This window comes from Vipera berus (assembly GCF_964194415.1).
Source record: "Vipera berus genome assembly, chromosome: 3".
Lineage (NCBI taxonomy): Eukaryota > Metazoa > Chordata > Lepidosauria > Squamata > Viperidae > Vipera > Vipera berus.
The window spans coordinates 421615-435911 of NC_138204.1; the positions used below are offsets into that span (position 1 = coordinate 421615).

Sequence of the window (14297 nt, forward strand, 5' to 3'; positions counted from 1 at the left end):
TCATCCTCCGCACTCTCGGGCTCACACAGCTGAGAAGAGGTCCCCGGCTGAGGACTCTGCAAAGCCTCTAAATCATCATCAGCCGGTTCGTTTCCCTCCTCCCCCACATCTGAGTCCTCCGATACATCGGAGCCGGCTGTCGGACCCACAGGCTGGCCCTGAGTCACAACAACGCCGTTGCACGGGATATTGGCAAGGAGTCGGAGGCACTTTGGACGGAATAACAGGCAACCGGTGGTTTAAGCCCAGAGAGTGACCCCGAGGGAGGGATTCGTGTTAGCTGAAATCCTTATCTCGCGCCTTTAATTTGGGGGGCCCACTGTTTCCTTTTTCTTCTGCAGTCTGCATAACCTTGTTTACCCCAAAGGAGAAATATGCACATGCTGGATGCAGATACAAGCATTTGATTTTAAAATGTGTCTTATTTTAGTCAGGTTGAAAGTAAGCATTCACGTCATGGGCAGCCAAGAAAACGAACAAGTGGATCACTGAATAAATCAACACACAGTTCTCACTTGGGTATAAAGGCCCCAATAATCCCACTTCAGACACCTGATGCGAAACTTGGTCCTCTGGACGAAACCTGAAGGCTGGAAAGGGGGAAGGGAAGGGAAGGGAAGGGAAAGGAAAGGAAGGGAAGGGAAGGGAGGGGAAGGGAAGGGAAGGGAAGAGAAGGGGAGGGGAGGGAAGGGGAAGGGAAGGGAAGGGGAAGGGAAGGGAAGGGAAGGGAGGGGAAGGGAAGGGAAGGGGAAGGGAAGGGAAGGGGAGGGGAGGGGAGGGAAGGGAATGGAAGGGAAAGAGAAGGGGAAGGGAAGGGGAAGGGGAGGGGAAGGGAAGGGAAGGGGAGGGGTGGGGAGGGAAGGGAAGGGGAAGGGAAGGGGAAGGGAAGGGGAAGGGAAGGGAAGGGGATGGCCAGCTGTGGAGGGTGGGGGGGCTCAGTTACAGGTGATGGGGGCTCTTGGGAGAGCATAAGGGGCAGGTTGGGACAGGTAATCATGCAAAACATCAATACCAATCAATCAATCAATCAATCAATCAATCAATCAATCGACCACTCCCTTTATATGGCCTGCAATAGTCTGTAGAGGGGAGCCTGACGGCTCACAGGTTGAAGACGTTGGGCTGCTCAGCTGGAAAGCTGACAGATCGGGTGCAAGACCCAGCACCACACAATCGGGGGAGCTCCCATTACGTGCCTCAGCTCCCGCCCACCTAAATGTCTGTATGGAGATTCTCCAAGAAGCTTCTTCAGCTCTGACTGGATGGTGAGGAATGGGAGGATTTTTTCATTCCTTGCAGACAGCCGGTCATTTGCAATCTTCAAGAGAGTTGTTGAGGCCACCTGGAGGTTTACCTGTGTCCTCAGGGTCAGAGCTGAAGAAGCTTCTTGGATGAGAAGCAGAACGTCTTCAAAGAAAAACAAAGAAAGTCCAGTTGCCTCCTGAAAAAGCACCTTTGGGGGGACAACCAGGACCTGGAGGACAGAGAACCTCCACAGACGGTTAGCCATGCACTTGGGGTGGGACACCCTTCGAATGGTGCGAGAGCAGGAATGGATTTCCAGAAAACATTGCCGACTCTAGGAACCATCTGCGCTTCAGCTGGAGATGCAGATAACTCAGACTCATCCCCATCATCCTGCGCAAGGGACCCAGGGCAGAAGACATCCTGCAGACAAGGAGGCTCCACACCCCTTTGCACCACTCAGGTGACCCCGAGGACACCGGTAAACCTCCAGGTGGCCTGAACGACCCCTGTCTACAAGGAGGCCAAGGACCGGCTGTCTGCAAGGAGTATAAATCCTTCCCCTCTCCACCATTCAGTCAGAACCTGAGGAAGCTTCTTTCTTTTTTGAAAGAAAAACAAGTCCAGTTGCCTCCTGGAAAAGCACCTCTGGGACAACCAGGTGACTGAGAACCTCCCTAGGCAGATCTGCCTAAGACACGTCGGTTTGGAGTGGCCGATGTGGCACTTGTAGAGGCTTGTGGGTGTGCTCACAAAATGGCTGCAGCAGGAGAGAACTTGCCCATTCACAGACCACAGGAATGGCCACCTGGGTCAAGAAGGAGGCTTCCGGCGAGGCTGACAGCTGGCCAGAGGCAGGAGCTCTCCCCCAGCCCGGAGCACCCCATGGCAGAGGCCTTCAGCCGCAGGCCGCCCCGGGTGCCGCCCGAGCAGCCGGACAGCAGGGCGGGCAGGGCCCCCAGTTGGCTGCCCATCCTTGCAGGCCGGCTGGCCCCTTGAGGTGCCCCACATCTCGGCCTGCTGGCGCAACAACACTGCAGCATCGCTTCTGGAAATCGAACTCGCTTCCCAGCTCAGCGGAGGGCCTCAGAAAGCTGCCAGAAGACGGGTGGGGGCCCAGGACCCCCGCCAGAAAGGAGACCATCCAGAAAATGTACGCACACGCGCACGGACATACACGCGCGCGCTCCTCTGTCAAAGATCCACCGCCCCAGCCTAAGGAAGCCCCCCCACCCCGATAAAGGAGCCCCGGACGCGGGTCTTGACAGCAACCATCAGCGGCAGCCGCTGCCCCCCGCCCGCCCGCCTTCCTCCTCCCCCGCCTTCCAGGGCTCCCCCGTTTTCCCCGGCCAGAGGCGCTTGGCGACCCCGCGATGGAGAGCGAGGAGCCCAGGCGCCGCCTCGCTCGCACGACCGGCCTGCGGGGGAAGGAGGGCCGGGGGAGCCGCTCACGGGCCGGAGCTGCCCGGCGGAGGGAGAGCCGGCCGGGCCGGGAGCCCCGCGCGCAGGCCGCCCTGGGGAGAGAAGCCCCCGCGGGGCCGGGCGGGATGCGGCACCTCGGCCGCCCTCTCGGCTCGCCCTCGCTCTGGCCGGACCCAGCGGAACAGGCTCGCTTGGCGTGCGGGGGGCGCGGAGCCCAGAAGGCCGCGCTGCCCCCCCTCGCCCCTTGGTCGGTTTCCCTGGCAACCCAGCCCGGAGCCCAGCAAGGCTTATGTAAGCCGCCGCCTCCCCCTCCCCCGCGCCGAAAGCCCCCCGCCCGCCCGCCCTCCGCAGCCCCCCGCAGCCCTAGAGACCCTGCAGCACGGCCGCCCCCAGAGAGCATCCCCTTGGGAGCCCCTCCGGCTCCCTCCCTTCCCGTTTCCAAGCCCCTGCCCGGGATTGCACACGTGGAAGCCGCTCACAAGAGACAGAGGGCAGGCGAGAGAGAGAGAGAGAGAGAGAGAGAGAGAGAGAGAGAGAGAGAGAGAGAGAGAGAGAGTGCAGACAGCCCTCGACTTCACAATCACCTGACTAGTGACCATTCAGTTACAGTGTCACTGAACAACGTGATTTACGGGTCCTCACACTTGGCCATCAGCCTGCATTTATGACAGCTTCCATGTCCTGGGGCCACGCAGTCACCATGTCCAGTTGGCTTCCCAGTCAGCAAAATCAATGGGGGAAGCCAGACTCTCTTAATGACCATGTGATTTGCTTAACAACTGCAAAACAATTGTGTTTGCAAATCAAGGCTGCCTGTGTGGTCAATCTCTCTCTCTCTTTCTCTCCCCTGAATATTTCAAGCTCCGCTGCTTTCAACGAACCTGGCTGGCAGGGATTCAGACAAAACTGCACCCCAGCCCAGGGCTGACCAAGGGGCCGCTTCGAATCTGCTCGATTGCCTGGCTGCCCCGACGGGCTCAAGGTAGGGAGCATTTTGGCCTGACCTACTTTATAGTATTGTGTTTACATTATTATAATTTATGGGTTCTCCTGCTTGGGCAGGGGGCTGGACTAGAAGACCTCCAAGGTCCCTTCCAGATTCTATTCTATTCTATTCTATTCTATTCTATTCTATTCTATTCTATTCTATTCTATTCTATTCTATTCTATTCTATTCTATTCTATTCTATTCTATTCTATTCTATTCTATTCTTTATTCCTACATTCTATTCTATTCTATTCTATTCTATTCTATTCTATTCTATTCTATTCTATTCTATTCTATTCTATTCTATTCTATTCTATGGGCCGCTAATAAATTTGACAAACAAGTAAAACAATGACAACGTGTGACTGTCCCCTAGCAAGGCCCCCGTGCCAAGCGGAGGTCCAGTGGCCCCGTCTCTAAGCGAGGGGACCAGCATCTCCATGTAAAGCCCCCCTCCATGTTCCTCCAGACTCAGCTGCTGCCCCTCCTCTGAAAGCCCCATCAGGTGCAGCCGGGGGGGGGCAATCCAAGGGTCAGCTGCCTGGGGCAAGAGGGGTCTGCGAGGGTATCTCTTGGGCCCAGCCCCTTCCCCTTCAGGAGCTTCACCTGAACCCAGCTGAGCAGGGGCGGGAAGGGCTCCTGGGGGCAGCTCCCAGCAGCTTGAATTCCTGCCTGCTGCCTTCCAGGGAGAAAGGAGGCAGGGAGGACTGCAAGCAAGACAATGCCAAGATGCCCTGCCCCACACCAAGGGGCGCTGGGGGCAGGTCCCGAAGAAGCACTCTGCAGGAGTTGTGCGAGGGCCCCCCCAAACTAAGCCGGGAACAGCTCCGGTTAAATTTCCAGCCTGAAAACACTCCGTGCCAGCCGTAAGGCTCAAGGGTCGTGATGGGGGTCCCTGTGCTAAGGGAGATGTGGTGTTGGAGGGCTGGAAAACCAGAATTTGTCCAGAATGGATAGGATAGGATAGGATAGGATAGGATAGGATAGGATAGGATAGGATAGGATAGGATAGGATAGGATAGGAATATAATAGAAACAGAATAGAAACAGAACAGAACAGGAATAGAACAGAACAGAACAGGAATAGAATAGAATAGAATAGAATAGAATAGAATAGAATAGAATAGAATAGAATAGAATAGAATAGAATAGAATAGAATAGAATAGAATAGAATAGAATAGAATAGAACAGGAATAGAATAGAATAGAATAGAATAGAATAGAATAGAATAGAATAGAATAGAATAGAATAGAATAGAATAGAATAGAATAGAATAGAATAGAATAGAATAGAATAGAATAGAATAGAATAGAAATATGGAATAGAATAGAATAGAATAGAATAGAATAGAATAGAATAGAATACAATAGAATAGAATAGAATAGAATAGAATAGAATAGAAATATGGAACAGAACAGAATAGAACAGAACAGGAATAGAATAGAATAGAATAGAATAGAATAGAATAGAATAGAATAGAATAGAATAGAATAGAATAGAATAGAATAGAATAGAATAGAATAGAATAGAATAGAATAGAAATATGGAACAGAACAGAATAGAACAGAACAGGAATAGAATAGAATAGAATAGAATAGAATAGAATAGAATAGAATAGAATAGAATAGAATAGAATAGAATAGAATAGAATAGAACAGGAATAGAATAGAATAGAATAGAATAGAATAGAATAGAATAGAATAGAATAGAAATATGGAATAGAATAGAATAGAATAGAATAGAATAGAATAGAATAGAATAGAATAGAATAGAATAGAATAGAATAGAATAGAATAGAAATATGGAACAGAACAGAATAGAACAGAACAGGAATAGAATAGAATAGAATAGAATAGAATAGAATAGAATAGAATAGAATAGAATAGAATAGAATAGAATAGAATAGAATAGAATAGAATAGAATAGAATAGAATAGAATAGAATAGAATAGAATAGAATAGAATAGAATAGAATAGAATAGAATAGAATAGAAATATGGAACAGAACAGAATAGAACAGAACAGGAATAGAATAGAATAGAATAGAATAGAATAGAAATATGGAACAGAACAGAATAGAACAGAACAGGAATAGAATAGAATAGAATAGAATAGAATAGAATAGAATAGAATAGAATAGAATAGAATAGAATAGAATAGAATAGAATAGAATAGAATAGAATAGAATAGAATAGAAATATGGAACAGAACAGAATAGAACAGAACAGGAATAGAATAGAACAGAACAGAACAGGAATAGAATAGAATAGAATAGAATAGAATAGAATAGAATAGAATAGAATAGAATAGAATAGAATAGAATAGAATAGAATAGAATAGAAATATGGAACAGAACAGAATAGAACAGAACAGGAATAGAATAGAATAGAATAGAATAGAATAGAATAGAATAGAATAGAATAGAATAGAATAGAATAGAATAGAATAGAATAGAATAGAATAGAATAGAATAGAATAGAATAGAATAAGAGCTGGAAGGGACCTTGATATAGGGTTTCCTGCTTGAGCAGGGGGCTAGACTAGAAGACCTCCAAGGTCCCTCCCAACTCTGTTATTCTGTTATTCAGAACACATCCAGGACGTGGCACATCCCAGGGCATCAGCAGTGAGGATCTGCTTCTGGTCAACCTGAGCCTGCAGCTGGTCATCTGGCTGGAGCGCCTTCCAGGTGGCCCCAGGCGGAGCGGGCCAGTCTTTGCCCCACTCCCCCCGCCCCCCCCAGGAAGGAGGCCATTGCAAGAATAGGATGCCCTTTGCGCCCGCCCTGGGCGGAGTGAACTGGCACCACATGGGCATCTGGAACTTTGGGGCTGGTTCCCCAACTATTTCCAGAGAGGTAGATTTCCTTTCCCAGAATTCCCCAGACATCCGGGTGTCCTGGTGGGAAAACAGGTCCGCCTCTCTCCCGTTCACATACAGGCAGAGAAACCAGGTGTTGCGAGAGGGCTGCCAGGTGCCCAGAGGCTACGCCAAGGGGTCCACAGTCTCCCTTCGTTCCGGGGAGAAGCGGCTCTAGTGGGCCTCCCTGGCTCCCAACTGACCTGCATGATTTGGCTATTACAGCCCAGGTCCATAGGGCCGAGTCAGCTGCCTGCCACAGCCTGGCCTACCTCGAAGGGCTGACGTGCCTGAAACTCTGACCCTGCCTTCTGGGACAAGAGAGGCCAATGCTGCTCCTTCTCCTGGTGGGGCAGCCCTGCAGAGCCCCCCCCCACCCTTCCCAGCCAGTTTCCCCCTTGCACCTTCCTTTTCCCAGCCCCCCTGCAGAACCTGCCAGTTCCCCCTCCTTGCCTTTCCCCTCCCCCGCTCTGAAACCTGTCAAGGTTTCACATTTCCTTACGTACCCCTCCTCCCTCCCGTTGTGAGTCATCCCTTGCTCTCCCTGCAGCCGGCTGCTCTTGTAGCTCTCCCCCCCGGGGGGAGGGGCTCACCCTCCTTCCCCCCCCCACCAGAGGAAGGCCAGCTCTGGCTGCAGAGGGGGCAGAGCAGGTTCCCCCAGGAGTTGGGCCTCTTATTGCAGCGGGGGTGGGGGGTGGGTGTCGGAGAGGCAGACCTGCAAGAGCTGAGCATGAGAAAGCGCCCCAAAGCAGGAGATCCCACGTCTGTCTGCCCTCCCTTGACCAGCCTTCTCCCTCTGGCCATCCTCCCTGGAGGCCCCGTGGCCTATCCTCCCCCGACTCCCCATTTCCCCTCAGATCCTTGGCCCGGTTGACCACGGTGGAGGTCAGGAGCCAAAGGGGGCCCAGGGCAACAGCAGCAGGTGCCTTGCATGTCTGCAATGGGCGCCAGGGATGGGCAGCAAATTGAGACAGGGGAGGGGGGCATGGAGCCAGCAGGCCGGGCATCTCTCAGCTGCAGCCTTGAGCGTCTCTTCGCTTCAGGTTCTGGGAGAGTTCCCACCCCCTCCCTCCCTCCCTCCCCTGGGATCACTCAACAAGAACCGGCCTTTTAATTTTCTGCGGTGGCTGGCAAGGCCGCCCATGGGCTGCTGGCAGGAAAGAGCAGCCCCAGCGCAGAGGAGGAGATCCGAGCATCCCCACACCAGGAGGGAGGAGGGAGGGCAGCGTCGATAGCTGGAGCAGCTGCCAGCCCTGTCTCTGGCTCCACAGGAGGAATGGCACCCCCCACCCACCCAGAAGACACCTGCTCGGCTCCCTCCCCCCTAACCCTAACCCCCCCTCCCTTGCTGCTCTTGGAAGCCAGGGGGACTAGGTGGACTAAGGACTAGGTCAGAGCACATGCAGGTCAGGGTGGGCGGGCTTCCCCCCAGCATTTGACCTAGGAAGCAAGCCCCCCAACCTGGCCTGGCCAGGCACAGGGGACCAGCCAGGAGGGGGCCTGGAGGCTAAAACATAGGGAGCCAGCAGTGTGCTGTAGCCGCCCCAAAGGCCAACACAGTCCTAGTCTGCATCAACAGAGGGACAGAATCAGAGGAAGTGTTAGTAGCACTTGCTAATGCCTTGCTAAGATTGTACTGGGAATATTGCATCCTGTTGTCCCAAAGTGCGTGGCTAAATGTCCGTGGAGATCCTCAGCCATCCAGGTCCTGCTTGTCCCAAAGGTGCCTTTTCACCAGGCAAGTGGACTTCCTTGTTTTTCTTTGAAGACGTTTCTTCAGAGCTGAAGAAGCTTCTTGGATGAGAAGCGGAACGTCTTCAAAGAAAAACAAGGAAGTCCACTTGCCTCGTGAAAAGGCACCTTTGGGACAAGCAGGACCTGGATGGCTGAGGATCTTCATAAACAAATTGCATCCAGTTTTGGTCACCAAAGTATAAAAAAGATGTTGAGACTCTGGAAAGAGTGCAGAGAAGAGCAACAAAGATGATCAGGGGACTGGAGGCTAAAACATACAAGGAACGGTTGCTGGAATTGGGTATGTCTGATTTAATGAATAGAAGGATGAGGGTTGACATGATAGCAGTGTTCCAGTATCTCAGTGGCTGCCCCAAAGAAGAGGCAGTCAAGCTCTTCTCCAAAGCCCCTGAAGGCAGGACAAGAAGCAACGGACGGAAACCAATCAAGGAGAGAAGCAACCTAGAACTCAGGAGAAACTTCCTGACAGTGAAGACAATTAATGAATGGGACGGATTCTCTCCAGAAGTTATGGGTGCTCCATCACTGGGGGTTTTCAAGAAGAGAATTGCCCCAAATAGTTTCTGGTTGGGGGGTTGGGCTAGAGGACTCAAACATCCCTTATTCTGTCGGCCTCCTGCTCAGGCACCTGCAGGGTCAGCAAAGGATCTCCCCCCACTCCCCACCCCCAAGATCCCAGATCTCATCACGCATGCTCTGAGATGCCTCACCCCCCCCCCCCAGCATCCTAGAACCCTGATCCAGGAGCAGATGCCGTGGATGAAGGGAGCCGGGTGTGGGAAGCAGGGAGTCCCTTGCCTGTCGGTTGTGGTCACGTGTGGCCCAGGGATGGAGTCGGGCCAGAACCTGGCTGTCTCTGTGCAGCCACCGCCCCCCCCCCTGCAAAGAAAAGTTCCCTGGTCCTGAAAGGGCAGGGGAAGGCGGGGGGGGAGGGTAGGGCCTGGTAGAGTCCTGTGGAGATGGGTCCTGCTGTGGGGCAGAGCTGAAGGGAGCCAGCACTGCAGAGTGAAGGTGCTGCTCCTTCAAAGCCAGGCTGCCGTCCTGCCCACTGGCGGGCACCTGCCTGGCGCTGGGGGGAGGAGACGGCCGGCCTGCCAAGCTGCAGGTTTTCCTTCCCCTTCAGGCCTTGCCTTGCACCACCCGCCAAGCAGAGCAGGGTCTGCAGAGACCCCCACTCTGAGGAGCAGCAGGCTTTGTGGGCGGGTGAATTATATTTCCTAGCAGCTCTTTAGTCATCACTTCATTTCCCAACCAGATCTGTCATATTTTATATGTTCATTGTTTTTGATTTAGTAAAAAAACCCAAAGCAGCAATGAAAATCACCAGCCTGGGTGTCACAGAAACTTCAGCGTCATGGGTGGAACTGCAGCCCCCACCCGGTAAAGCCGTGCAGTGCTGACAGCTCAGGGATCCCCAAGCCCATAATTGCTCTCCCAGCCTTCGCCCGCCTGCTCCGTACACCCATCTTCCCCGGACTCTGCTTTTCTAATGTGGCGACTGTGCCAGGACACGAGGACATGGAAACGGCGCTCTCTTGCCCCCGACCTGGCCCCGCCTTGCCAGGGGCCATCGTGCCAAGGGGTCAGCTGTGGTTTGGCTTCCAGCACACCTGTGGCTCCCTCTTCTTGCACCTTTGGGGAAGGTGAGAGACCCCGGGCACAGAAGCCTCTGCTTCCTTTTGGGATCCCCTGTCCAAGGTACCAAGAAACCCACCTCACCACCACCACCACCCCCGCAATCACCTGGTCTCCATCTTGGAGGCATCTGACCTACATTCACCAGAGCTCGACACGGTTCTCCAGTAATTGTATCTCATATTTTAGATGAATTAAATACGTCTCTTAATAAACCTGATTATAGTAATCTAAAGTGCTTTATCCCATTTCACTTCTCCATGGCACTGCCGCACCAGACTGCAAATGTGGGTTCCACAGGTGTCCTCGGCCCTCAGGGATGCTCTGAGGAGCTTTGGGTTGGGGGGATCCTGCGTGGGGGACCCAGTCAGTCCCGCTGCTCAGCTGGACCAAACATCCCAGGTCTCACCTGGCAAAAGATGCTGGGCACACTTCCGGGATGGCAAAGACTTCTGCAGAAGAAGGCCCCAGTACCTCAGTTCTCCAGAATATGCTCCTCCTGGGGGGGGGCTGTGACCCATGCACAATGCATGTGCCCTTGGAGTTCCACCTCCTGGCCCCCATTGCCAGCCTCCCACAGTGACTGTGGGGCACTGGGCATCACGGTCTGGAGCAATGCCTGGCTCCTACTGGGGCACCCCCACCCTTTGCTCACAGCACTGCCAGTTCCAGGACGTCCCTTGCCAAGAGAGCTGGACCTCGGCTGCAGAGCCCTTGCACCAGGGCTGCCCAATACCCTCCCAACAAATCTAGCCGGGCACAGCTGCTGGGCAGGAGCCAGGGGGCAGCAAGACCCCAACTGGACAGGCCAGCCCCATTTCAGCAGTGACTGGGGGGGGCACCTGGTTGATTCTGAACAAGATATGGGAGGGAGGGGGAGCCTCCAGCCAGCAAGGCAAGAGACTCCTGCGCAACGCTGGGCTCCTGCAGCGCTTCCTCCCCCAGATCCACGGCCAGCAGCCCCTTCACCTCTGCAAGGGGGGGGGTAGTCCTTGAGGGAGACAGAAGAGCCACACCAACCCCCCAACTGCCAGGGGAACGGGGGGGGGAAAAGAGAGTTGGAGGTGCCTGCTCCAATCAGATGGCATCTGCCTTGGCTCATGCCATCCCACACATTCCCTGTAGACACACAGGGCCCAGGATCACTGGTGCCCCGGCCCATCACTGAATTTTTCTCTCCACTCAGCTGGGCTGGCACCAGGCAGAGGCCCGGTCGTCCAAAGCCCAGCCATCCAGAGGGCAGCTGCACAATTGGCTGCCCTTCTCCCAGGGGTGCCATTGCCAGGGCGGCCGGGGGGGGGGGCGGGCTGCAGCAGGGATCTGGGTTCAAGTGTTTTGCTTCTGGACGGCGCAGCTCAACTGGCGCTGCGCTGGGTCTGCAGCAAAGGATCCGTCCCTGAAGGCAACGGCGGGCAGGAAGAGGGGAGCCCTTCCGCCACTGCCCGGCGCCCTCGGCCTCTCGGCGAGGCAGCTGCGCAGGCTGAAAGGCCGCGAGAGAAGGAGCGCCGCATTCTGGGCCGGCGAGTTGGGGGGGGGGTCCCTCCGTGGCGCAGAAGCGACCCCCGGCATCTCGCCCACCGCGGAAGTTCAGCGCCCGTCAGCGAAGGGCGCCCGGCGCATCCGCAACGTGGGCGGCGCCTTCCCGAGGGCCGCGGGGGCTTTGCGCGGAGCGGGGGTCCGCGGCAGCGCCCGCCCGGCCACCCTCGCGGGGCCACGGCGGCTCCGGGGCAGCCCAGGCGGGGGTCCCCGCCGCTCCCTCGCCAGTTGCCACCATTTTCCGGCGGGCGGGCGGGCGGGCGGCGCGAAGCTCGGAAGATGCCAGCCTGGACGGCGGCCGCATTCCAGCACCCTGGACAGCGGCAGAGGCCGCGCGCTCCGCTGGTAAAAATAGCCGCGCCGCCCTCGGGCTCCGCTCTCCGGCCGGCTCTTCCCGCCGCCGCCGCCGCCGCCGCACCTGGCCGGCGCGGGCGAGGCAAGCGGGGCGCAGAGCCGGGCTGGCCGCGCGCTCTTACCTGGGCTCGCCCCCCCCTCGCCGTCCTCGCAGTCCGTCAGGTTGTTGAGCATGGCGCAGCTCGGCTCGCCTCAGCTCCCGGCTGCCGGTCCGAGGCTTCTCCGCGTCTCCTCGTGCTCCGCTGCAGTGCAGAGCAGAGCCGTCCCCTCCGCCGCCGCCGCCGCTGCTGCTGCTCAGCCCCCTTCACTTCATCGTGCATTCAGGAGACATCTCTCCGCAGGTTGGGGAGGGGAGGCAGATGGGGGGCGCAGCGGTGCAAGCGAGCCGGCCGAGGAGGGGCGAGGAGCGTCCACGAAGCCCCGCGCCACCTCCGAGGGCAGCGCAGCTCTGAGCCAGCGGCAGAAGAATTAGGGCATCTGGGGGCTGGCACTGCGGCTCTCCCCCGCAATCCGCCTGCGCTGATGCAGTCTCGTCTGGGGCCGCCTGCTCCTCCCCTCCCCTCCTTCACCCCCCCCCCCCACAGTGGAGTGGAATTTGGGGGAAGAGAGCTGGGGACCAACGCTACCCCTTCCTCTCTCTGGACACGCAGACAGTCCTGGACACCCCTGTCTCTGGGTCCAGCCGCCCCAGCAGACAGGACTGGTGCAAAACGGGACCTGCCAGGTAAGGACCCGACTTGGTGGAGGGGGCACCTCTCCAGGGCCCCCAAGAATGCTCTTCTTGTAGCAGGCAGACCAAGTGACCACAAGGTCCACGCCTTGCCCGGGCAGGGCAGAGCTGGCTTTGGCAGTGAATAGAGCCAGGCTGCTTTGCTCCCCCTCCTGGCCCAAGCCAAACTTTTGGGCGGGATGGAGGGCCTGGGCTTCGTGCTCACGACTCCCAGCAAGGGCGACTGCAAGAAAACTGCCAGGAGCCCAAGGCTTGCCCCCCATCTGCTCCTGCTGAATTGGCTGCAGAGGGGGCGCCATCCATCCCCCACAGCCAGGAGGAGGCCCCGAAAACCAGCCTTGGAGGGGCTGCATGCCACCCGCAGTGGCTGGGCTCCTAAGGAGGCAGAGGCCCTGAGGACGCGGCCTGGAGAGTCGCTTGCTTCCAATGCCAAGGCTGAGGCACAGAACGAGGGGGGTTGGCTGAGGAGGTAATGCAGCCCAGCCCCTGTTCTGTGACAAGCTGGTCCCCGCAGTCTCAGTTGCCCTGATTCTCCTTAGGAACCACATGTCTGTGCGCGCACACACACACACACACACACACACACACAAAATGCCAGCCACCTCCTGCTGGAAACTCAGCAGCTGCCTGAAGGAGCTGCCCACCAGCCAGCCACAGCCCCACACAGGGGTCACTGCCTTTGCTGGCTGTCCAGGAGCTCCATGCCTGGTTTCCAGCTGGACCCTCCTCCCAGCCGCCTGCTCTGGCCCACAGTGTGTGTGTGTGTGTGTGTGTGTGTGTGTGTGTGTGTGTGTCTGGGCCGAGACTGGGATCCAGTCAGCCTTGACCCTATGTGAGCAAGCAGGCCAAGTGGGGAAGGGATGAAGCCTCAGCTCCGCCTGGGATCCCAGCGCCAATCATGGCAAGCCCTCATTACTCCTGGAGGGCTGTAATTATAGGCTGGCTTTTTCTGGGCCCTGGCAGCCGCTCGGCTTCACTGCCAGCCCCTCTTCTGCCTGCCCTGTAGCATGGCCATGCCCTCTGTGCCCCTCTCTGGATGAGTCGGGCTCAGCCTGCCCAGTGGCTTGGCAAAGGAGGGGCGGAACTGCCATAGGGCTGGGGGGGCATCAGGCCAGGCTGGCCCTCCACTCCCTTCAAGGGGAGCTCAAGGGACAAGGAGACTCACAGCAGACTCCTCTGCTTTCCTCTGAGGGCAACTGCCCCCACACAGGCCAAGTGAAGTTCCACAGACTGGCTTAATTATGGCCACCCGCTATCTGCCAGGGGTCACTTCTGCAATTCGGATGACAACAACCCCTCCTGCAGGAGCCTGGTCCCATTTGTGAAAGTTTTCCACAAATAGGTATAAACAGGTCTAAGTAATCTGATTATAGGGGACTATAAATACTAAATGCCCATCTGGTATAGGGTCTGCTGCTTGAGTAGGGGGGTGGACTAGAAGACCTCCAAGATCCCTTCCAAGTCTGAACAGTTTTCTTCCAGAAGTCGTTGGTGCCTCCATCACTGGGGTTTTTTAAGGAGAGACTGGATAACATTTTGTCTGAAATGGCAGAGGGTCTCCTGCTGGAGCTGGGGGCTGGACTAGAAGACCTTCAAAGTCCCTTCCAACTCTGTGATTCTATGTCCTATCTGAAATTTTCATTCCCACTTTAGGCGCAACACTAGAGGTTTCCATTTTTCCTCTATTTTCAAAACTTTTCCAATAAATTGTCTACAATTTTGCAAAATGAACGGGTATTAAGACATACACATCCAATCAGTGGGAGGCTCAGG

At 55.7% G+C, this 14297-nt stretch overlaps 1 protein-coding gene across 2 annotated transcripts in view; it reads right to left on the minus strand.

Moving 5' to 3' along the window:
- SLC12A5 (solute carrier family 12 member 5) overlaps positions 1-14297 on the minus strand; it is a gene marked incomplete at both ends in the record, with an annotated part of 84103 nt that overhangs the window by 41416 nt on the left and 28390 nt on the right. The window contains one exon of one of the 2 annotated variants that reach the window (XM_081322748.1): positions 11917-11968. The exons of the other annotated variant lie outside the window; for it this stretch is intronic. Coding sequence (XP_081178874.1) covers positions 11917-11968 — 52 coding nt within the window. Of the gene's footprint in view, positions 1-11916; positions 11969-14297 lie in introns of those variants that run through there. 2 annotated transcript variants of the gene reach the window in all.